The sequence below is a fragment of the Neophocaena asiaeorientalis genome, unplaced genomic scaffold (genome assembly GCF_003031525.2).
Source record: "Neophocaena asiaeorientalis asiaeorientalis breed wild unplaced genomic scaffold, Neophocaena_asiaeorientalis_V1.1 scaffold404, whole genome shotgun sequence".
NCBI classification, from domain to species: domain Eukaryota; kingdom Metazoa; phylum Chordata; class Mammalia; order Artiodactyla; family Phocoenidae; genus Neophocaena; species Neophocaena asiaeorientalis.
The window spans coordinates 1,702,666-1,727,662 of record NW_020172589.1 but is presented as its reverse complement, the minus strand read 5'-3'; the positions used below and the strand labels follow the sequence as shown (position 1 = coordinate 1,727,662).

At 37.8% G+C, this 24,997-nt stretch overlaps 1 protein-coding gene across 1 annotated transcript; it reads left to right on the top strand.

The window, feature by feature from the left end:
* The first annotated feature begins 808 nt into the window (after positions 1-808).
* LOC112395202 (serine protease inhibitor Kazal-type 14-like) lies at positions 809-5,945 on the top strand. The gene is made up of 5 exons (XM_024738270.1): positions 809-876; positions 1,726-1,771; positions 1,835-1,883; positions 4,828-4,945; positions 5,900-5,945. The coding sequence occupies exons 1-5, from the start codon at positions 809-811 to the stop codon at positions 5,943-5,945; spliced, it is 327 nt and encodes a 108-aa protein (XP_024594038.1).
* The last annotated feature ends 19,052 nt before the right edge of the window (positions 5,946-24,997 follow it).

Sequence of the window (24,997 nt, the reverse complement as noted above, 5' to 3'; positions counted from 1 at the left end):
TATGCTACAGAGCAGAGAAAAAGGCCTCTAGGACATAGGGAGGACCAGGTCACTTTCGCAGGAACAGGAAGACAGGGAGAGTTCAATGTGGTCCTTGGTCAGGACCTGGAACCTCCATATACCATTCTTTAGGGTCAGAAAGGCTGCTACAAGGAAAGGCAATCCCAAGGGAGGATTTGCTCACTGAATTCTCCCTTTCTGTGTCTGGATGAAATAGCTTTGGAACTCCTGTGAGATAGAGTTTGCAGTCTCTCAGAATGCTCCAAGAGGGTTTAGCTTTCCAAGTCAGAAGATTCTCAGCACAGCCAAGTAGGCCTGGAGTATTAGAAATCTTTGTCTTAATCTCAAGAGGCAATCTCTGCTTCATGACCAAGTACAGACCTGCTTCCTCTATTGAGACGCCCTTGTTGTCTAGAAGCCTCTAACAGCCTCATCATTTTCTTTGTATCCTTTCAAATAAAAAAATTTTGAGAGAATCGTCAGGTAAGGTGCCTTTTCAAGACACTTAAAATATCTCCATCCTAACATAACACAGTTATTCCCAAACAGTAACGTCTGATTTACTTCTGTCTTCTAAGTAGTCACAGGTCTGTCACTGAGATCTATACATTTATTTGTAACTAACCAAAGTTTATTCCTGAGCATTTGTTCTCGGAGAAGGAGCATACAATACGTATACTGGAGATGAATATTCACTTCAGAAGTGGTCTTAATATCCTGATAGCCTCTTCTTTTGTGATTGTATCAAAAGGCAACATCCTGAAGCAGTATCTCAGAGAATTATTCTAAGGACCTGCCAGGAGGAAAAATGGCCAAATCCTTCCCAGTACTCTGCTCACTTCTGTTCTTTATCGTGATACATTTGACGTTACCTTCTGGTGAGTAATGTAACTGTTTTGCGCAGGGATGTAAGGTTGATTGCTGGGCTGTGACATGATAATCTAGAAGAGAATGCTTTGAGATTTTTGTGTATATATATTTTTATTAAGTGTACCATTTTACTATACTTATATATCTGTATATATAGAGAGACAGACAATGGAGTGTGATCAAAAAAAAAAAAAAAGGCTCTGGGCCAATGGGCAGGGGCCTTAGCTTTCCCATCTATTAATGCAGACTATAAGACCTAACTCGTGGGGACCAGGGGCTTGGGTGACTGGGTGAGGTAACATGTGAAAGTGACTGGCAATATGCCTCCAAGACAGTGCATCACAAAAATTCAGAACTTTTGAAAATGCTCTGCCATATATCTGACTGGGTCATTATCTTTTGTGTCCTTTTTTAGAGAAGTCATGTAGAGCGACCTAGCTTCAAAGACTGAAGAGCTTAGTTTTCTTACATATCTGCCATGAATTCTTGGGCATTTCATAAGATATGGGGATTGGGTTAAAAGATCTCTTTAAAGTTCTAGCATTTCTTAATTTCTTTCATATATTGGCTGTCAGCTCTGAATCCTCTCAAGCCCAGGCTAATTACTGTTAATCAAAAAATTATTTGGTACACTGGACTGGCAGTGATGTACCTATATAGTCTTCTGCTGATTATCTACCAGGAGTAAAAGAGTCACTCCACATTTTAAAAAAATGAATGAATATATGTATAAATGAAATAATGTTTTCAATTATTGCAAGCTTTCTTGGTACTACATAGAACTCTTTTATTCTGTCAACAAATTAAGCTATGACTTACCAGATACTAGATTCTTTAACTATTTTCATTTGTTATGGTTTCAGGCCCTCCACACTGGTGGCCACCACGTGGAAATATTAAGGTAATTTTCCTCTAAATTTCCTGGGAACGAGGCTCTGAGTTTTCTTTGGAATTACTATTTTAGAACCTTACTGAGGCCAGTGATGTTCTTCAATGTCACATGAATGTGGCAGGTACACTGTAGGTATAGGAGTTCAGAGGAGAGTAATCCAAACTGGGACCCAAGCTGAGATTTGGTCATAGGTATACCACAGAGCCCTCGGTAGTGCCTGGAAAATGTTTATGGACACTGGCGGTTGCCAGGGGGCATGGCAGGTTCTTATAGGCCCACAGACTTGGGCATAACATGGTTTCTGCTCTGGAGGGGCTCACAGTTTGGTGGAAAGAATGCTCCTAACTGCCCTGTGATATGCAGAGAATGCCTACGGGAGTTGTGAATGGCAAACGCCAACTCTAAGATATAGACTGAGGAAATGTGAAGGAACAGGAAATCTCTGAACAGAGCCTCAAATTCTGTTTCCAACTCGTATGAGGGCAAAGTGACAGAGACACCTTTTTCATTTTCAGCTATACCTCTGAGCACTGAACATATTATGGGGTAAAATAAATGTTTAATAAATGGGGGAAATAGTGAAATGAAGGATTGTTTTGGTTTTTTGATGTGGATTTGCATCACTGCAGTTCCTCACTTCAGGAGCACTTGCACTTTAAGCTTTTGTCTCATTAGTAAATTTTAAATTTTACTTCTTAAAAAAATATATTCATGAGTTGACTGGTGAGAAAGATGTTTTGAGGGCAGCTTGGCCTTCAAGGGATGCAGAGATCAGAGTGTAGAACCTGTCAGAGGCTATAGCTCCAGCAAAAAAGTCTATAGAATTTGTCCAGGATTTATACTCTAGTCTCATAGAGTTGAGTCCTAAAGTTTTCCTCTTAAGAAGGTTGCCTGCAAGAGTAGTCCTCCACTTGTCCATAAATTTATAAACAAAAATAACCTTACTCATTCTTACTTATTTTCTCATGAAGCTTACAAAAATAGCCAGAAAAAACGAAGAGAGTGACTGTTTTTATAGTAAATTCTATAAATAATTCTATAAATAAAAGAAAAAGGATGGTACAATAGAGAATATCTTTTGAAAGTAGAGATACTACTATCAACAATGTGGTCAGTGAAGGCTTCTTGGGCATGGGGATATCTGAGATGTGAAGGGTGAGAAGGAGCCACCCAGATGGAGAGCAGTGAGTCACTGATTAAAGACCTGTGTGAGGGCTTCCCTGGTGGCGCAGTGGTTGAGAGTCCGCCTGCCGATGCAGGGCACACGGGTTCGTGCCCCGGTCCAGGAAGATCCCACATGCTGCATAGCGGCTAGGCCCGAGAGCCACGGCCACTGGGCCTGCGTGTCCGGAGCCTGTGCTCCGCAATGGAAGAGGCCACAACAGTGAGAGGCCCGCGTACCACCAAAAAAAAAAAAAAAAGACCTGTGTGACTGGAACACAGAGAGGGAGGGAGAGGGTGTAGCAGATGTTATAGTTACACAGATGAATACATAGCCTACTCACCCGATGAAAATATATCCTACTCTAAAGAGAAAAAAAAGCTATATTTAAAGATGATACTAACTATTCTTGCTATTATTTGACTATATTCATTCAGTTTGAACTATTTAAAATCTTACTCATTTTGCACATATTTATACAGCAAGACTAAGTGCCAATATATGTGCTGGACACACAAAGGTTAGTCTAATCAGAAACAGACCTTACCCTTATGGGCTTATAATTCTTTGGAGTGTGGAATTAGTCAAGTAATTGTATAAATGCTTTATTACACACTGATTAGAGGTATTTAAAAAGGAATGGAAAGTTGGGATTGTATTTTGGGAACTCTCTGAGAAAGTAGGTCATAACTTGAGCTCTGAAGGCAGAATGACTTTAGGTTCAAGAAAAAGACAATACATTTGATGGGGTGGTCGTGACAAACCACAAGACTCTGAGATGGAGGGACTATGGAGCACTTGAAGCAAAAACAAAACAAAATTTTTAAAAAGCCAAAAGAAAACCATGGAAAATGGCAAAGAGCAAGGTGGTATAAGGCAAGGTTGGAAAAGTCAGAAGGGTACAGATCACATAGGGTCTTTTAGCTTATACTAAGAAGAAATTTTTTATGTGCAGTGAAATGCAATTAAAAGAGTATAAGTACAGGAATAATATGATTCAATGGATGTTTAAATTACAGAAATTAGAGGCTACAGAGGAAAGGAGAAAGTGGAGGGAGTAGCTGGGTGACAGACAGATGGTGGTGACCTGGCCATGGTGCTGGTGTTGGATAAGGGAAGAAGGGAGAAGAGCTCAAATATGATCCCTCTTTCTCTAAATAGCCCAAACTCCTACCCACCTTGTATTAGAGGTAATTTATCTACCTATCTTATGGTAATCATAGAGCCCCTGAGACTATCATCGTCAAGCTCAATCACCCCAGAGTCACTGCTCTCAAGCCATCACTGATACCAACATTGCAAGCAGACATGGTTTCTGGTCCCACTGAGACATGCCCCTTTCTTTGTTTTCAGTTTTCCCTACAAAATCAGAGAGTTACTCTAAATGATCTCATGTTTTACAACTTCAAGATAAGAGTTAGCTTGGAGATATTTTTAGTAGATAAGATGTGATAAATATTTTAAGTCAAGGCATATAGATTTCAGTGAAACATCTTTTCCAATTATGGGGCTTCAGTTTCCTTAGCTGAGTTACCACAGAAAATCTCTAAGACTTATTCCAGGTCAAATATTCTGAGAATAAAGGAGATTGAGAGAGAAGCTAAATTTCCCAAATCTGTCCTGTTAACACACTCTTCCTTTTCCCACTATAGCATAGCAGGCCTCCTTTCTCTCTTCCTGTCAGGAGGTCCTGACAACAAGGGCATCACGTACGTTGTTAGCTGATGGACATACGTGGGTTCTGGTTCCCTTGCTTTGTGGAGGGGGAAGCTAGAGAGCTTTTGTCAGACTAGGATATGATTCTATGTTTAGATTTTCCTAGTAAAGTCCAGGGGTGTCTGTGAGTGTAATTCTAATCATATCATTCTTTTCAACTCAATTTCATGTGAAATGTCCATATAAGAAAGTAGATTGAGTTGGTTCAATGGAACAGTGAACCCCTGCCCTGGTATATATCAACCCATCTGTGGCAACAATTTGGTAGCCTATGAAAATCCCTGCATCTTGTGTGTTGAGAGCATGTGAGTAATACTGGGAGAAAAGAAGAGAACAATGAAAAAGCTTAGTGCAAGGTGATTACCTCTTCTACCAAGTACAACAGCCTTGAAGCCAGGAATTTGCTCCAGTTTGCTCAGATAATAATCAGTCCCTGCTCAGGAGAACATGTGGCAATACAAAGCCCACTGGAGTGGAAAGCAGACTCGCTGTACTCAGTAGTGTTTGCTAGGCCCTTTCTTCTCTCAGCCCTCTCATTCCCATATGCCAATTGATAGATTTTTTTTCACTTGAAGCTTTAAATATCCCTTTGAGTCCTTAAAATTCTTTGATTTTAAAACAAACTATACTTTTGCCTTCTCTCAGATATCTTCAACTTCATATGTGTCTGAAACTCTGAGCTAGGATAGGTGACTATAAAGTTTGGGTCCTCTGGCTAGTTTAGTTTTTGGATTTATGTGACATGATTATCAGTGATTAGACACTAAGTCTCACTAAACTGTGGCTTCAGGGTTGATCTCTGTATAAGACAATGAAGTTCACAGGGAGAAAAACTCTCCCCGTGGCACCAGACTGAAGCCCTCCACCCAATGATCATTTTGTAATTTTCACAAAGAGCAATGAGACAGGAATGTGTAAACCTCAGGCCACCCCTACTAATGAGGAATTCAGCCAAAGTGTAAGAGTACTGACAGAGTAAGATGAGGACTGATATGCCTCATATATCATAAACTGAGGCCTGATTAAGTAACTTATTTTCAAAGAGCTTATAATATAGGTCATAATATCTTCAGTGGCATCTTGGAATCATGGAAGGATAACAGGGTAGGAAATCCAATAACCTGGCTTTTGTCTGTAATCAATGTCCTTTATGCTCTTAGTTTCCTCAAATATAAAATAAGGGTGATAGATAATTCTACAAGTATTTTTGTAGCTCTGATATTATATTAATGAAATATTTATTCTGATTCTTCCTTCAGGAAATCTCAGGGAAAAATTAGATTTCTGCATGATGGAAAATGCTGAGTGGACTCAGACATGAAAGAAGTACCTTTTTCTATCTTTCCATTGAGAAAATCGTTCTCTTGCAACTCACCCCTCCTTAGATGTGTTCTTAGTGACAGAGAGCTACCCCTAGTGAGCTTGTAGACCTCTCCCCGCATCGATTCGCTGCCTTCCATATTCTCCCTAATAAATAAACTTTTCTGAAAGTCTCATTTAACATGGGTCTCAGATCCGTATCTCAAGCCTCAGAAGTAGAACAAAATGAACATTTGAGCCAAAGGTCAGAGACAAACACAGGGCTTAATCAGGTCTCTGATACTGTAAACTGTGGAATAATCTATCAATATGTAAAGGCTCCTGGTTGTCTTCCAAAGAACACAACAGAAATTTCTTCCATATTCCTTCAGAATTAAAAATATATATATATTAATAGGAAACGTGCCTAAAATAACCAGCTGAGCTTCCCCTTACAGCTGTAACCAGAGTAGTCATCCATCCACCAGCTCTAGTTTGTCTAAGACAGACTTGGAATAGAAAAAGTACACCCTGGGAGAGTGCTCTAAGCTTTCACAGCTCTTGTCTGAGAGGAAACTGCTATCTAGAAATTAAATGAAGGTATAAGAGCATTCTCAGAACTACCAGTCTTGCCTGAACCAAGATGGCAGAGTAGAAGGACGTACTCTCACTCCCTCTTGCGAGAACATCAGAATCACAACTAGCTGCTGGACAATCATCGAAAGGAAGACACTGGAACTCACCAAAAAGATAACCCCACATCCAAAAACAAAGGAGAAGCCACAGTGAGATGGTAGGAGGGGCGCAATCACAGTAAAATCAAATCCCAGAAATGCTGGGTGGGTGACTCACAGACTGGAGAACACTTATACCACAGAAGTCCACCCAGTGGAGTGAAGGTTCTGAGCCCCACATCAGGCTTCCCAACCTGGGGGTCCGGCAACAGGAGGAGGAATACCTAGAAAATCACACTTTGAAGGCTAGTGGAATATGATTGCAGGACTTCGACAGGACTGGGAGAAACAGACTCCACTCTTGGAGGGCACACACAAAGTAGTGTGTGCATCGGGACCCAGGGGAAGGAGCAGTGACCTCAGAGGAGACTGAACCAGACCTACATGCTAGGGTTGGAGGGTCTCCTGCAGAGGCAGGGGAGGCTGTGGCTCACCATGGGGACAAGGACACTGGCAGCAGAAATTCTGGGAAGTACTCCTTGGTGTGAGGCCTCCCAGAGTCTTCCATTAGTCCCACTAAAGAGCCCAGGTAGGCTCCAGTGTTGGGTTGCCTCAGGCCAAACAACCAACAGTGAGGGTACCCAGGCCCACCCATCAGCAGTCAAACGGATTAAAGTTTTATTGAGCTCTGCCCACCAGAGCAACACTCAGCTCTACCCACCACCAGTCCCTCCCATCAGGAAACTTGCACAAGCCTCTTAGATAGCCTCATCCACCAGAGGGCAGACAGCAGAAGCAAGAAGAACTACAGTCCTGCAGCCTGTGTAACAAAAACCACATCCACAGAAAGATAGACAAGATGAAAAGGCAGAGGGCTATGTACCAGATGAAGGAACAAGATAAAACCTCAGAAAAATAACTAAGTGAAGTGGAGATAGGCAACCTTCTAGAAAAAGAATTCAGAGTAATGATAGTGAAGATGATCCAGGACCCTGGAAAAAAGAATGGAGGCAAAGATTGAGAAGATGCAAGAAATGTTTAACAAAGACTTAGAAGAATTAAAGAACAAATAAACAGAGATGAACAATACAATAAATGAAATGAAAACTACACTAGAAGGAATTCGGCGCCACCAGGGAAGCCCTAAAAGCTGGTTCTTTGAGAAGATAAACAAAGTTGATAAACCACTAGCCAGACTCATCAAGAAAAAGACGGAGAGGACTCAAATCAATAAAATTAGAAATAAAAAAGGAGAAGTTATAACAGACACCATAGAAATACAAAGCATGCTAGAGACTACTACAAGCAACTCTATGCCAATAAAGTGGATAACCTGGAAGAAAAGGACAAATTCGTAGAAAGATATAACCTTCCAAGACTGAACACACATGAAACAGAAAATATGAACAGACCAATCACAAGCACTGAAATTGAAACTGTGATTAAAAATCTTCCAACAAACAAAAGCCCAGGACCAGATGGCTTCACAGGCGAATTCTATCAAACATTTAGAGAAGAGCTAACACCTATCCTTCTCAAACTCTTCCAAAAAATTGCAGAGGAAGGAACACTCCCAAACTCATTCTATGAGGCCACTATCACCCTGAGACCAAAAGCAAAGATTCTACAAAAAAAAGAAAATTACAGACCAATATCACTGATGAATATAGATGCAAATATCCTCAACAAAAGAGTAGCAAACAGAATCCAACAACACATTAAAAGGATCATACACCATGATCAAGTGGGATTTATCCCAGGGATGCAAGGTCTCACACCAGTTAGAATGGGCATCATCAGAAAATCTACAAACAACAAATGCTGGAGAGGGTGTGGAGAAAAGGGAACCCTCTTGCACTGTTGGTGGGAATGTAAATTGATACAGCCACTATGGAGAACAGTATGGAGGTTACTTAAAAAACTAAGAATAGAATTACCATGTGATCCAGCAATCCCACTACTGGCCATATACCCAGAGAAAACCGTAATTCAAAAAGACACATGCACCCCAATGTTCAGTGCAGCACTATTTACAATAGTCAGGTCATGGAAGCAACCTAAATGCCCATCGACAGACGAATGGATAAAGAAGATGTGGTACGTGTATACAATGGAATATTACTCAGCCATAAAAAGGAACGAAACTGGGTTGTTTGTGGAGATGTGGATGGATCTAGAGACGGTCATACAGAGTGAGGTAAGTCAGAAAGAGAAAAACAAATATCATATATTAACGCATATATGTGGAACCTAGAAAAATCGTACAGATGAACCAGTTTGCAGGGCAGAAATTGTGACACAGATGTAGAGAACAAACGTATGGACACCAAGCGGGGGAAGCGGCCGGGGGTTGGGGGTGGGGGTGGTGTGATGAATTGGGCGATTGGGATTGACATGTATACACTGATGTGTATAAAATTGATGACTAATAAGAACCTGCTGTATAAATAAATAAATAAAATTCAAAAATAAAAAAAAAAGGAAACATGGAGTGTTGTGCTCTTCCTGGCCATTCCTGTTTCCTACTTTCCACATTAAACAATCTCACTTTTGGACTCAGCCTTTAAGCAGAGGCATTTATGCATGTCTGCCTTGGATCAGCAGGGCCCTACATTTTCACCAGCCCCCCTTTTCTTATATATATATATATATATACACACACACACACACACACATATACACACACATACTTTATATGGAAAGAAGACTAACATAAAAATAACATGTTCTCTTTTCCTCAGCAGCTTGCTCCTTACTGGCCTGGGAAAGAATATCTCTTTTGACTCTGAATATCCTATAAGACTGTTGTCAGATTGTTTATATGTTCTGTTGGCTTTTTAACCTTAACTACCATGTTGATTACATGGGGGGACACATGGCTCCAGGGTCCTCTTAAAATTATCTCTGCATCTTATTAGAAAGAAGCCAATGGCCTTCTCCCACTGACACTTTGGGTATCTGTTACAGAGGCGCCAAGGGAAGGATGCCATCTGAACTGGCACAATATGCAGTCTCTACCATACAGAGCTTAGGGTAAATCAGTGGAAACAATCACCTTGGGTCTCTCATCTTTAGAATATGAAAAGCAAATAGCTCTGGGGACAATGACAGTCTCTATCTTTATAGTGTGTCAATTTCCACTGCTCTGAGTCCTGGGCCATGCAGGAACACCAAGACATCCAGGGAGGATTGGTTTCCAACACTATTGCTTTGACTTCATGTTCACAAAACTCTTCCTTCAGTAGTAATCCATCTTCGATTAACACCATTCAGTAGCTTTTTCATCTCAAACATTTTAATTTTGATCTCTACAAGTTTGATTCATATCTTACATGTTCCTAACTTTTTTTAACATCTGGAATACAGTTACAATAACTATTTTTATGGCTCTATCTGCTAATTCTAATATCTGTGTCCATTCTGGGTTTGCTGCTTTTCTTCTCATTATAGATTATATTTTAGGATATTAGACATTATGAATTTTACCTTGTTTGGTTCTGAATATTTTTGTATTTCTAGACATATTCCTGAGCTTTGTTCTGACACATAGCTCAGTTACTTGGAAACATTGTGATCCTCTGGAATTTTGCTTTTAAGAGTTAGATGGGATCAGTGCAGTATTCACTAAGTGGGCTATTTACTCCTCATGACTGAGGCAAGACCCTTTTGAGTACTCTACTCATTGCACCATGGATTATAAGGTTTTCTGGTCTGGCTAATAGGAACAAGCACCGTTACCAGCTCTGTATGAGACATGGGCTCTGTTATCTCTAATCCTCTCTGGTGGTTCTTTCTTAGCCTTGGGTAGTTTCCTCACACATAAGCACAAATCAGAGTACTCTGCTGAGCTTTCTCTCCAGTTCTCCCATGGTCCTGCAAACTATAGCCACTTTGGTCTCTCTCCTCTCAGCTCTGTCTCCTCAATTCAGGGAATCCACTTGCCCTCTCGGGGCTCCTCTTTCCTCTTCCTAGAATCTCTCACAATGCAGAAACCAAGGCCAACCATAGAGCTTACCATATTTGTTTCCCATCTCTCGGCAATCAGCACCCTTCATTGTCTGACTAGACAGTGTCATTGTTTCATATATTTTGTCTGATTTTTTGTCTTTTCAGGTAGGAAGCATAGCTGGTCTCTCTTACTCCATATTATCCGAAAGTAGAAGTCAGCTTTATCTTTATCATGTCATTGTACTTACGTTTTCCTCTGATATCTTCTAACGTCTAGAGTACAATGTCATTATTTTACTTTTTCTAAGGACTCCAAAAGATAAGATCATGCTCTGTAATAATACAATTCCCCCCCACAGAGGATAAAAACATGTTTACTTAAATTTGCTATACACAACAGTAAGAACTTTCATAATATTTTTTTCTGTTATTTGAGAGTAGACATTTTCAAAAAAGGAAAGGAGGTGAGCATATTTACCTAAATGCAAGACTTCCTTCCTTTTAGTGCAACCCCTAAAAGATGATCAATTCCACAAATACCCTACCATTGTCAACATGAAAGGAGAGTCTCCCTTAGCGTTCCTAGCTTTGACAACAACTGCCTGTGCTTTCTCTCCCTCTCCCTCTCCCCCTCCCTCTCTCTCTCTCCCCCACCCCACTCTCTGGCAGGTGTTTTGAATTTTGAACTCCCTCTGTCTGTCTGAAATCCCTAATTGTTGATCAGTCCCAGGTTTTTGTCATTGCCATCTTCTCTTTACCCATCCCCACCTCCTCTGCTTGACAATCTCTCTCAACAACTATAATTACTCTATTGCCTATATATACTTACAACTCACATTTTCACATCATGAGACTGTACCCATCTTCTTAGTATCAGATAGTAAACATCTTAATTTCACTGGCTCAGAATTTTTAAAATCAATCTATCCAATATAAATTTTATTTTTTCCTTTCTAAATGTGCTCCTCCATGTGTTTAGAGTTAATGAAAGTTAATGTCACTACTCTGAGTCCTTTCTCACTCAAACTCAATTTCAATATATAATTTCTATATATTCCTTATTTCATCTTAAGTATAAATTAAACCCATAAACATGTATTTAATCCAAGTCTTCATCACATTTTATGGTTTATTTTTATGTTCTTATTATTACCTCAGCCTCCATTCCCTTCTCCCAGACATAATTCTGCCTCCATTCTATAATGATTTAAATATGATCTGTTTTAAAAAGCACTATTTTTTGTCTTATAATACAAACATCTTAGTATGACTCATAAGATACATTTTTCATCTGCTACAGGCACTCTATGCCCAACTTTAACCATAATAACTCTTGAAGGACTTTTAACAAACCCCGTTTACCCATAAGGTGGCAGTAAAGCACTGCCGTTTAAATCAGTAACTGACTAGACCTATGAGCAACTCATAACATACCAATAATATGATTTTGAGGCAAGTTGCTAATGCTCAATGAGCTACATATTTCTCACCCCTTAAAATGGTGATAATACAGGGCTCCAATCAAGATGGCGGAGTAGAAGGACGTGGAACTCACCTCCTCCCACAAACACATCAAAAAATACTTCTACAAATGGAACAATTCTCACAAAACACCTACTGAACACTAGCAGACCTCAGACACCTGAAAGGACAAGAAAGATCTCCATGTAACCAAGTAGGATGAATGGGGAAAAAAAAAAAAAAGAGGAAGCAGGATAAGACCTGCACCCCTGGGAGGGAGCTGAAAAAGAGGAAAGGTTCCTGCACCCTGGGAAACTCCCTCACCTGTGGGGAGATCAGCTGGGACAGAAATACAGCTTCAGAGGCTCAGAGAAGAGCATAATAAACAGTTTGTGGCAGGCAGAACAGAGAGAGACCTATACAGATGGTCATGCCACCACCCTGTGTGCCCCAGCCAGAGACATGCGTCTGCTGGTATGGGTTGGGACTGGGTGCTGAAACTTGGGGTTTAGAGGACAGACCCAGTGAGAGGAATGCGGTTGGCTGCACAAAGACAGCCTGAAGGGGCTGGAGTGTGATATGGTCTCATCTGGGAGTCTCTGCGGAAAAAGCCCAGGCCTGCCATAGAAGCAAAGCGCCATTGCAAAGTGGCATGCAAAAGGAGGGGGTGGGGTCACCTTAGCAGCCTCTTTATCCACACGCCAGCCCCCACCTCCAAAGGCTCCAGGAGAGCACGCCCCAGCCACTGTCTTAGGGTTTCCCTCCTCAGCAGACTGCGCTCCCCAGCTGCCACCTCAGCGGGCTCTTGCACCCCAACTGCCACCTTGGCGGGCTCCAGGAACAATTGCCAATGGGTTGCCCACATGCAGAGGCAGGGCTGAAACCAGAACTAAGCCCCAGGGGCTGCACAAGCTAGGAAGCAAGGCTAAAGTGTCTCCCCGCTGCTGTGCAAGGCTCAGAGTTACACCTCCACCACTGGCTTTCTAAATTCAGCACCTGCAAGACATCCGAGTGGACAATGGGTGCTCCTGTGACCAAGATGGACCTGGCCTTAGCAGCTGTAGGCCACAGAGGGTCCAGGTGCATGACTACAGCAGTCTTGGGGCCTGACTTCAATGGATCTCTGCTGGTGGCCTTGTGAAAGCAATGCCTGAGGGACACCAGGGCTGAATGCCGACATTCCCATGGTTGAGGCAGGGCCAAGGGCAGTGCCAACAACAGTGTATTTTGGGAGCTTGCACAATGGGTGACAGGTGAAAAAACAGAACACACTCACTGGTGAACAGCTCTGGCAGAGGAATACTCAGTAGCTCCTTTCCCAGTGAGAGCACCCCAATCCCACCTACCTCCCAACACAGCTCAAAAATGCAGTTCAGAAATGGATCTGGGGCCCTCTACTACAACAATGAGGGAACAGACCCAGCCCGTGACAGGGCAGTGACAACCACAGTGCAAAGAGGAGGTCCTGCTCAATATTCAGTGCAGGCTCTGGTCACAACACCAGTCACACCTCCCATCAAGGGAAATAACATCCAGCATATACTGAGGAAAGAGGTAACAGGCATCCACACTAAAAATAGCCCTCGCAACAAAATATATTAAATCCACACAGGCTAAACAGGAATGCTCCCACATAAAAATAGCCCTCCAAGACCATAGTATATAATGGTTTCTCCCAAGCTCATACAGCCAGAGAAATATAAGTAAAATGAAGAAGCAGAGGAACCACTCCCAATTAAAAGATCAAGAGAATTCCCCTAAAAGAACAATCAATGAAACAGACCACTTTAGTCTAACAGACATCGAAGTCAAACAGGAGATAATGAAAATACTGAAGGAATTAAGAAGGACTATTGATAGAAATGCAGATTACTATAAAAAGGAACTAGAAACTATAAAAAGGAACCAAGAAAAATTAGAGAACTCATTTGCAGAGATGAAAGCTGAGCTAAAGGCAATGAATACCAGACTGAATAATGCAGAAAAACAAATAAATGACCTGCAAGATAGAACAATGGAAATCACCCAATCAGAATAGCAGGCAGAAAGCCAAATGAAAAACAATGAAAGCAATAGAAGAGACCTATGGGATAATATAAAGCTTGCCAATCTACACATACTAGGGATCCCAGAAGGAGAAGAAAGAGAAAAGGGGATTGAAAATGTATTTGAGGAAATTATGGCTGAAAACTTCCCAAACCCAAAGGAGGAAACCGATATCCAGGTACAGGAAGCACAGAGGGTCTCAAACAAGATAAACCCAAACAGCACTATACCAAGAAATACTATAATAACAATGGCAAAAGCTAACAAAGAGAGGATTCTGAAGGCAACAAGAGAAAAACAAAGAGCTAATTAAAGGAAACCCCCAGAGGACTATCAGCTGATTTCTCTACAGAAATGTTGCAGGCCAGAAGGGAGTGACAAGGAACATTCAAGGTCCTGAAAGGGAAAAATCTACAACCTAGGATACTCTACCCAGGAAGATTATTATTTAGAATAGAGAGATAAAGAATTTCCCAAACATGCAAAACCTAAAAGAATACAGCAATACTAAACCTATCCTAAAGGAAATATTGAAAGTTCTTCTCAAAATAGAAAAGAAGTAAGAATCTATAGGACAGACAAAATCATAATTGGAAGGTATATCACTCAAATAAGCCAGTACACAGATTTTTTTTAAAAATCAAAAAATTTCTATGAAAGCGATGATAACCACAATGAAAAGCAAAAGGATGAACATCAAGATATAAAAGACATCAAAATCATAAAATGTGGGGAAGAGAGTAAGAAAATGTAGATTTTTTTCCCCAGAATGTGTTTAAGGCTATATAACTACCAGTCTAAAGCAAGCAGACATAGGAAGAGATTAATATATTCAAAAGACAGGGTAACCACAAATCAAAAATATACAATAGATTCACAAAAACTGAAAAGAACACAAGCATAATACAAAATAAAATCATCAAACCACAAAAGAAAAAACAAAAAGGGACAAAGAAAAAAATATAAAATCAATGGGAAAATAAGGTTTAAAATGGCAATAAATACATGTCTATTAAAAATTACCTTAAATGTCAATGGATTAAATGCTCCAATCAAAAGACACAGAGTAGCACACTGGATTAAAAAGCAAAACAAAACCAAGATCTTACAATATGCTGACTACAAGAAACTCACTTTAGGGCAAAGGAAACACATAGATTCAAAGTAAGGGCATGGAAAAAGATATTTCATACAAACGGAAATGAGAGGAAAGCAGGGTCACAATACTCATACCAGACAAAATAGACTTTAAAACAAACGCTATAAAGATAAAGAAGGACACTATATAATGATAAAAGGATCAATACAAGGAGAGGATATAACACATCACCACTTATGCACCCAAATACATAAAACAAATACTAACAGACATAAAGGGAGAAACTGATGGGAATACAATAATAGTAGGAGACTTTAACCCTCCCACTCACATCAATGGACAGATCTTAGAGACAGAAAATTAATAAGGCAACAGAGATTCTAAATGATACAATAGAAGAGTTAGACTTAATTGATATTTTCAGGACATTACACCCTAAAAAAGCAGAATACATTCTTTTCAAGTGCACATGGAACATTCTCTAGGACTGACCACATATTAGGGCACAAAACAAACCTCAACAAATTTAAGAGTACAGAAATTATTTCAAGCATCTTTTCCAACCAGAATGGCATGAAACTAGAAATCAGTCACAGAAAAAGAAATGATAAACAATTACATGGAGAATAAATGATATGCTTCTAAAAAAACCAATGGGTCAATGAGGAAATCAAAGAAGAAATTAAAAAATACCTTGAGGCAAATGACAATGAAAACACAACCACACAAAATCTATGGGGAATTCCCCAGTTGTCTAGTGGTTAGGACTCAGCACTTTCACTGCCATGGCCCAGGTTCAATCCCTGGTCAGGGAACTAAGATCCCACAAGCCATACAGGATGCAGCAAAAAGCACTTCTTAGAGGGAAGTTCAGAGCGAAACAGGCCTTCTTTAAGAAACAAGAAAATATCTCAAATAAACAACCTAACCTACCACCTAAAAGAATTAGAAAAAGAACAACAAACAAAACCTAAAATCAGCAAAAGGAAGAAGAAAATAAAGGTCAGAAAGAAAATAAAGATTTTAAAAAATAAAAAAAAATCAATAAAACCAATAGCTAGTTCTTTTAAAGGGTAAACAAAATTGACAAACTTCTAGCCAGGATCACCAGGAAAAAAACAGAAGACCCAAATAAACAAAATAAGAAATGAAAGAATAGAAATCACAACCGATACTGCAGAAATACCAAAAAACCCATAATACTATGAACAATTATGTGCCAACAAATTCAACAACCTGGAAGAAATGGACAACTTTCTAGAAACACATAGTCCACCAAACTGAATCAAGAAGAAACAGATAACTAGAACAGACCAATCACTAGAAGCAAAAAAGAATCTGTGATAAAAACAAAAATAAGAATCCCTACAAACAAAAGTCCAGGGCCAGATGGCTTCACAGGCAAATTCTACCAAATATATAAAGAATAACTTATACCAATCCTTCTTAAACTCTTCCAAAAGACTGAAGAGGAAGGAACACTCCCAAAGACATTCCATGAAGCCACCATCACCCTGATACCAAAACCAGACAAAGACACTACCAAAAAAGAAAATTATAGGCCAATATCTTTGATGAATATAGATGCAAAAGTTCTCAACAAAATATTAGAAGATTGAATCCAACAACAAATTAAAAAGATCATACACCACAACCAAGTTGGATTCATCCCAGGGTCATGAGGCTGATTCAACATACGCAAATCAATCAACGTGTAAACCACAACAACAAAAGAAAAGACAAAATCCACAGGCTCATCTCAATAGATGCAGAAAAAGCATTTGATAAAATTCAACATCCATTCATGATACAAACTCTTACCAAAGTGGGTACTGAGGGAACATATCTCAACATAATAAAAGCTAATTATGACAAACCCACAGTCAACATAATACTCAACAGTGAAAAGCTGAAAGCCTTCCTGCTAAACTCTGAAAAAAGACAAGAATGCCCACTCTTGCCACTTCTCTTCAGCATTGTACTGGCCTAGCCACAGCAACCAGACAAGAAAAAGAAATAAAACATATTCAAATTGGTAGGGAAGAGGTAAAACTGTCACTATATGCAGATGACATGATACTATATATAGAAAACCCTAAATACTCTGCACAAAGACTATTAGAACTGATAAACAAATTCAGCAAAGAAGCAGGATACAAGATTAATATACAGAAATTGGTTCCATTTCTTTACACTAACAGTGAAATATCAGAAAATAAATGTAAACAATCCCTTTTAAAATCGCATCCAAAAAAAATAAAATATTTAGGGATAAACTTCACCAAGGACGTAAAAGATTTATATGTTGAGAACTACAAAACATTAATAAAGTACACTGAAGATGACTCAAAGAAATGGAAAGATATGCCATGCTCTTGGATTGAAAGAATATTATAAAATGCCCATGCTACCCAAAACAATCAACACATTTAATGTGATCCTTATCAAATTATCCATGACATTTTTCACAGAACTAGAACAAATAATCCTAAAGTTTATACAGAACCATAAAAGACCCAGACTTTCCAAAGCAATCTTTAGGAAAAAAAACAAAGTAGGAGGCATAACCCTCCCAGACTTCAGACAATAATACAAAGCTCCAGTAATCAAAACAGCGTGGTAATGGCAGAAAAACAGACATATGAGTCAATGGAACGGAACAGAAAGCCCAGAAATAAACCCACACACCTATGAACAATCTTCAACAAAGGAAGCAAGAATATACAGTGGGAAAAAGACAGTCTCTTCAGCAAATGGTGTTGGGAAAGTTGGACAGCCACATGTAAATCAATGAAATTAGAACACTCCCTCACACCACACACAAAAATAACCTCAAAATAGTTTAAAGACCTAAATGTAAGACATGACACCATAAAACTCCTAGAAGAGAACATATGCAAAACATCCTCTGACATAAATTGTAGCAATCTGTTCTTAGGCCAGTCTCCCAAGGCAATAGAAGTGAAAACAAAAATAAACAAATGGGATGTAATCAAACTTATAAGATTTTGCACAGCAAAGGAAATCATAAACAAAATGAAAAGACAACCTATGGACAGGGAGAAAATATTTGCAAATGATGTAACTGACAAGGGATTAATTTCCAAAATATACAAACAGCTCATACAACTCAATAACAAAAAAAAACCAACCCAGTCAAAAACTGGGCACAAACCCTAAAATAGACATTTCTCCAAAGAAGACACACAGATGGCAATAGGCACTTGAAAAGATGCTCAACATCGCTAATTCTTAGAGAAATGCAAATCAAAACCACAATAAGGTATCACCTCACATAGGTCAGAATGGCCATCATTAAAAAGTCTACAAATAATAAATGTTGGAGAGGGTATGGAGAAAAGGGCACCCTCCTACACTGTTGGTGGGAATGTACATTGGTGTAACCACTATGGAATACAGTATGGAGGTTCCTCAAAAAACTAGAGTTATCATATGATACAGCAATCCCACTCCTGGACATATACCTAGACAAAACTATAATTCAAAAAGATACATGAACCCCTATGTTCACAGCAGCACTGTTTACAATAGCCAAGACATGCAAACAACCTAAATGTCCATCAACAGTTGAATGGATAAAGATGATGTGGTGTATATATGTGTGTGTGTGTGCACACACACATACACAAACACACACACACACTGGAATATTAGCCATAAAAAAAGAATGAAATAAGGCCATTTGCAACAACATGAATGGACCTAGACATTATCATACTAAGAGAAGTCAGAAAGAGAAAAACAAGTACCATATGATATTACTTATATGTGGAATCTAAAATACAATACAAATGAACATATCTACGATACAAAAACAGACTCGCAGACACAGAGAACAGACCTATGGTTGCCAAGGAGGAAGGGGGTCAATGGTGGGAGGATGGATTGGGATTTGGGGATTAGCAGATGCAAATTACTATCTATAGGATGGATAAACAACAAGGCCCTACTGTACTGCACAGGGAACTATATTCAATATCTTGGGAAAATCCATAATGGTAAAGAATATGGAAAAGAAATATATATGTATAACTGAATCATTTTGCTGTACAGCAGAAATTAACACAACATTGTAACTCAACTATACTTCAGTAAAATTTAAAATAAAATAAAATGGTGATAATAATAGCATATACTGGATTTTGAGGAGAAATGAAGGTCCAAAAAGTTTAAATAGGTTTAAACTTTAAAAGGTTAAATAGTTTAAATAGATGTCCAGGCGAGTAACAAATGGGGGCAAAATCTTAGGTAGAAACAAGAGGGCCCCTCTTTCATTGCTTACTTATTAATGCCCATTTCTGAACCCAGTTAAGGGAGAAAGCTTGAGATGGAGAGAGATGTCAGCAATTTCTGATGTTACTTTTCTTTTTTTCTTCTTCCCAGGAAGGTGAGAGCTCCTAAAATAGTCCATGCTGAGCTCTTATTCGGGTTTCACATTAGATGAGAGTTGAGAAATGTTTCTAACTAATGAACGAAACATTACTCTTACAATTCTATGGGCTTATTTTTTCCCCTACTGATTAGATCCTTTTTACTCGAAGAAAATCAATTCAAAGAGTCAGAACTGAGTAAACTGTTAACCATATATTTTCCAAACAAAAATTAGGAGTTAGTTGGAGTGTGGGTCTGTGTAGGCAGCCAAAGAGGTTCATTGTTATTTGAGACAGCATGCAAAAAATGAGACAACTTACACTGCAGTTAGTTTTCTTCAATTTAAAATTTAAATCTGTATTTCAATGTAATTTTGCTTTGAAATAATAATATATACTCTTCAAGAAGCATTTAAAAATACAGAAAAGTAAATTTTAATTAAAAAATAAAATTAACCAAGCTGTAACATTTGTAACTTGGCATAATGAAAAGGCTTATAACATGAAAAAAATAAATAAATAAAATTAAGCAAAACATTAAAACTAAGACACACTGTCATTAATATTAGATGAAAATCTTTCCTGAACTCTTCCTGTTCCTCTCTCTCTCTTAATGACTAAGTATATAGATTTAGTGCAATGGAAATGATATCATAAAAACAGGAACATGCTACTTTTGAAATGAGAATTTGCTGAATACAAGGTCCATATGCAAAAAGAAGAAGAAATCAGGGACTTCCCTGGTGGTGCAGTGGTTAAGAATCTGCCTGCCAACGCAGGGAACATGGTTCGATTCCCGATCCAGGAAGATCCCACATGCCATGGAGCAACTAAGCCTGTGTGTCACAACTACTGAGCCTGTGCTCTAGAGCCCACGAGCCACAACTACTGAGCCCGTGAGCCACAACTACTGAAGCCCGTACACCTAGAGCCCGTGCTCCGCAACAAGAGAAGCCACCTCAATGAGAAGCCCACACACCGCAATGAAGAGTAGCCCCCACTTGCCACAACTAGAGAAAGCCTGTGCACAGCAACAAAGACCCAATGCAGCCAAAAATAAATAAATAAATAAATGTATAAAAAAAGAAGAAATTATAACGTAAATGTGTGTAATAAATAGAAGATGAAACATTTAAAAGATATTTCCCAGAAAATCAAAAATAACAAATGTATAAGGAAAAACTCTAATAAAAAGCGTGTATCATATCTATTCTGAATATTACAAAACTTTCATGAAATATTTTGTTTTAATCTCTAAATAAATGGAAGTATATACCCATTCATCAATTAAACAGTTCAATATTATAAACAGGTACATTCACTCTAAATTGTTTTGTAGATTCAATATAATCTTACTCAAATAGGTAGGTTTTTTTTTGAGAATAACAATTTGATTTTCGAATTTATATGAAAATGTAATAGGAATAAAGAGCAGACAATATAATCTTGAAGAAAAACAAACATGAAGGACTTACACTACCAGACAACAAGACTTATTCTCAAGCAATAATAATAAAGAAAATATATTGTTGCAAAGACAGACAAAGAGACCACTAGGATGGAATTCAGAGTCTAGAAACAGGCTCATACATATATGATCATTTGATTAACAACAAAAGACACTGCAAAATTATGAAAGAGAACATCCTTTCATATACCCATGGGATATACACGTTGGAGAAAATGAATACTGACTCATCTTAATTTGAATTGATATTTATAAAAACAATTCGAAAAATCTTTTGAAGGGAAATATGTCTTCATGAACTTAGTGTAGGCAAATATTATTTAAACTGGCAAAAAAAAGCACTAAGTCTAAATAAAAATATGGTGAACCATGCAATATTAAAATTAAGAATGTCAATTCATCAAAATATACCATTAGTAGAGTAAAAGGTAAACCACCAACCAGGAGAAAATGTTTCCAATACATATATCCAACAAGTGGCTCATATTAGAACTATGTGGTGTCTAAGTTTTAAGATTAAATAGAGAGGTCAGCTAGAAAGAATATACTCACTGCTGGAAGAATTAGGCTCCCTCTGCTTTCTCTCCTTTTTTAAAATTCACATGAGCAGTAATATATCTTAAGCACACAGAAAGAATAGCTTAGTGATTCATTTATTCTCCCATTTTGGTACGGAACTTTGGAGTTTAACTTTCCATCAGAGATGACTAAATCTAATTTTTAAATTCATTTCTTTCAACCTTTATTTCATGGTGTCTCTCTTCATTCTTCCCCTCACCTACCCAACCTATCAGAAGAGGAAAACAATAAAACTGCCCTTTTCCAAATCTTCAAAGTCTTATCTGTGAAAAATTTGCAGAATTTTGTAATCTCATTATTTCTGCATCTGAGGTTAAATTTCAGGTTAGGAGTTAAGCTTTGACATACCAGACACCTTTTTCTTTCCTTATTTTCAAATTTTGCAATGTACTTTACAACCTGGTCCCTATGTATTTTTTTGGATGCTGATGAAAAATTTTGACACACTTTTCATTTTTGTGGTTCATTTGTTTAAATCTAGAAGAAGTCAATTCTATGACCTGATTTCACTCTGCCACTGTGCTTTGGTTATCAACTGCTGGATAGCAAATACTCCAAAACTGAGTGACTTAAAACAATAACAACAATTTGTTATTTTCACAATTTGGGGGATTGACCAATTAATTCTGCTTCACATGGGGTCAGCTGGAGTACTGGTGTGGCTGGAAGCTTCAAAATAACCTCATTCACAAAGCTGCAGTTGGTAGCACCTGATATCATGGAGCTCAGCCACAACCATCACCTGGGAGCACCTCTTCTATTCAGCTTCTCTGCCATAAATAATATTAATTCAATTTTAACATATTTTTTTCTGGCTGGAGAGAATTTCCTGAACCCTGAGCTTTTCATCTACACTCTTCTTGAAAAATGGGAAATTCTTTTAGTTTACTTCTCCCTTCCTTAATCTTAGTGACAGCTAGAAGAACCACATGGCACACAAAGAAGACTTCAGAATAAGAAATATTACCAGGGATAAACAGGAACATTACATAATGATAAAGGAGGCAATTATAGATGTGTGTTCACCTAATAACAATCCTAGATATGTGTTCATCTAAAATCAGATTATCAAAATATATTAAACAAAAATCAATAAGACTCTAAGAAAGAATTTTAAAAACTAACAAATATAATTGGAGATGTCAACACTTCTCTGTCATTGATAGAACAAGTGGATGGAAAATCATTAAGAGTATAGAAGACCTGAACAACACAACCAGACAAATTGTTGTAATTGATATGCATAGAGCACTTCACCAAACAACAGCAGATTACATAATTTTTTTCAATTGCACATAAACATTTACCAAGATGGACTATATCATGAGACATAAAACTAATTTTAAAAACTTCACAGAATAGAAATCACACAATGTATGTTCTCTAGAAGAAATTAAATTAGAAGTCTACAACTGAAAAATATCTCAAAAATCCCCAATTATTTGAAAGTTAACACATGGTTTCTAAAAAATCCATGAGTTATAGAGAAATATTCAAGCAGTTTTTAACAGAATGATATATGAACACAATCTATCAAAATTTGTGGGTTGCATCTAAAGTAGTTCTTAGAGGGAAGTGCATAGCATTTAATGGTGTAAGTAAAGAAATGTATTAATCGGTAATCTAAGTTTTCCATTTAAAGAAACAAGAAACAGAAAAGTAAATACAATCTAAAGCAAGTAGAAGGAAGGAAATAACAAAGGTAAGGGCAGAAATCAGTGAAATTGAAAGAAGGAAAACCACAGATAAAAATCAGTGAAACAAAAAGCCATTTATTTTAAAATGGTTGCCAAAAAGGGGGGCTGGGGAAGGAAGGGAGTAAAAATAACCAGTATCAGAAATAGTGGAGGAAACTCACAGATACCAGTTGGATAATAATATGATGAATGCACTCCATGCACATGAATTGAAGTGCTTAGATGAAATAGACAATGTATTGAAAGTCACAAATTATTAAACTCACTCAAGAAAAAATAAATAATGTGAACAGTTCTATCTAGTTAAAATTTTTTTCAGTAAAGACACTTCCAGGGCCAGATGGATCAAAGATAAATTCTACTAAATATTTAATGAAGATTTAATCCAAATCTACACACTCTCTTCCACAAAACAGAAGAGGACAGACCACTTTCTAACTCATTTTATGAGGCCAGCATTACCCAGACATCATAGTCAAAGATAAGAAAAAAATCAATACACAGAAATTTTCCATAAAATATTAGCAAATCAAATTTAGCAATATGTATTTCTGGATAAAACAAAATCAAAACAAAAACTCTCTGCCAACTAGATATGGAATGGAATTTCCTTAACCAGATAAAGGGTATCTGTGAAAAATCTGGATCCACCATTATACTTAGTTACGAGAAACCTAATGTTTTCCCCCTAAAAACAGAAAGAAAACAGGGGTTTCGGCTCTCAACACTTCTACTCAATATTGTATGGAGGTTCTAGTCAGTACAATAAGGCAAGAAACAGCCAAAAAAAGGGAAAGAAAAGAAAAAGCATCCAGATAGGAAAGTAATTAATAAAATTGTCTTTATTTGCAGACTACGTGATCATCTATATAGGAAGTATGATGGAATCTACAAAGCAACCTATTAGAACTAGTAAGTTTAGCAAGGGTGGAGGGTGTAAGAACAAAATACAAAATAAATTCTATTCCTAATATACTAAGAGGAAATAATCAGCAATTTAAATGAAAAATAATGCCATTTCTAACAGTATCAAAAATATGAACTATTAGGAAATATGTGATGAAAGTTGTGCATGTCCTGTACATTGAAAAAATAATTTGCTGAGATAAATATAAAAGTCCCAGAAAAGTCAAAACAACATTGAAAAAAGCAAAGTTTGAAAGCTAACTGGTTTTAAGAATTATTATAAAGTTACAGTAATCAAGACAGTGTGGTATTAGAGTCAGAATAGACAAATAGATAAAAGGAAAAGAATAGAGAATCCAGAAATAGAGCCATACACTTATAGATAACTAATTTTTACAAAGATGTAAAGACAATTCAGTGGAGAATGATAATCTTCAACAATGGTGCTAGAATGATTGGATGTATTTAAGCAAAAACAATGAACTTCAATCCACAGCTTACATCACATACAAACGCTAATTCAAAATGGATCCTAGAAGTAAAATATAAAACTATAAAAAGTTTAGAAGAAAATATTTTGTGACCTTAGGTTGGCCAAAAGTCTAAGATACGACACCAAAAGCATTATCTATAAAATAACTATTTGTAACATAGACTTCATCAAAATTAAAATCTTCTTTTTAAAAACACTTAAGGAAGAAAGATGAGACAAACTAGAGAAAGCATCAATCTTTACAAAGCATATATCTGATGAAAGAATGGAATTTAGCTCATATAAAACTCTCAAAA

Excerpts from the sequence above, each read along its gene's own strand:
- LOC112395202 (XM_024738270.1), top strand. The coding sequence starts at position 809 with ATGGCCAAATCCTTCCCAGTACTCTGCTCACTTCTGTTCTTTATCGTG. Across the intron at positions 1,772-1,834 it reads CACCACGTGGAAATATTAAG|AACCTTACTGAGGCCAGTGA; the intron begins GTAATTTTCCTC and ends TTACTATTTTAG. Across the intron at positions 4,946-5,899 it reads ATCTTGTGTGTTGAGAGCAT|GAAATCTCAGGGAAAAATTA; the intron begins GTGAGTAATACT and ends TTCTTCCTTCAG.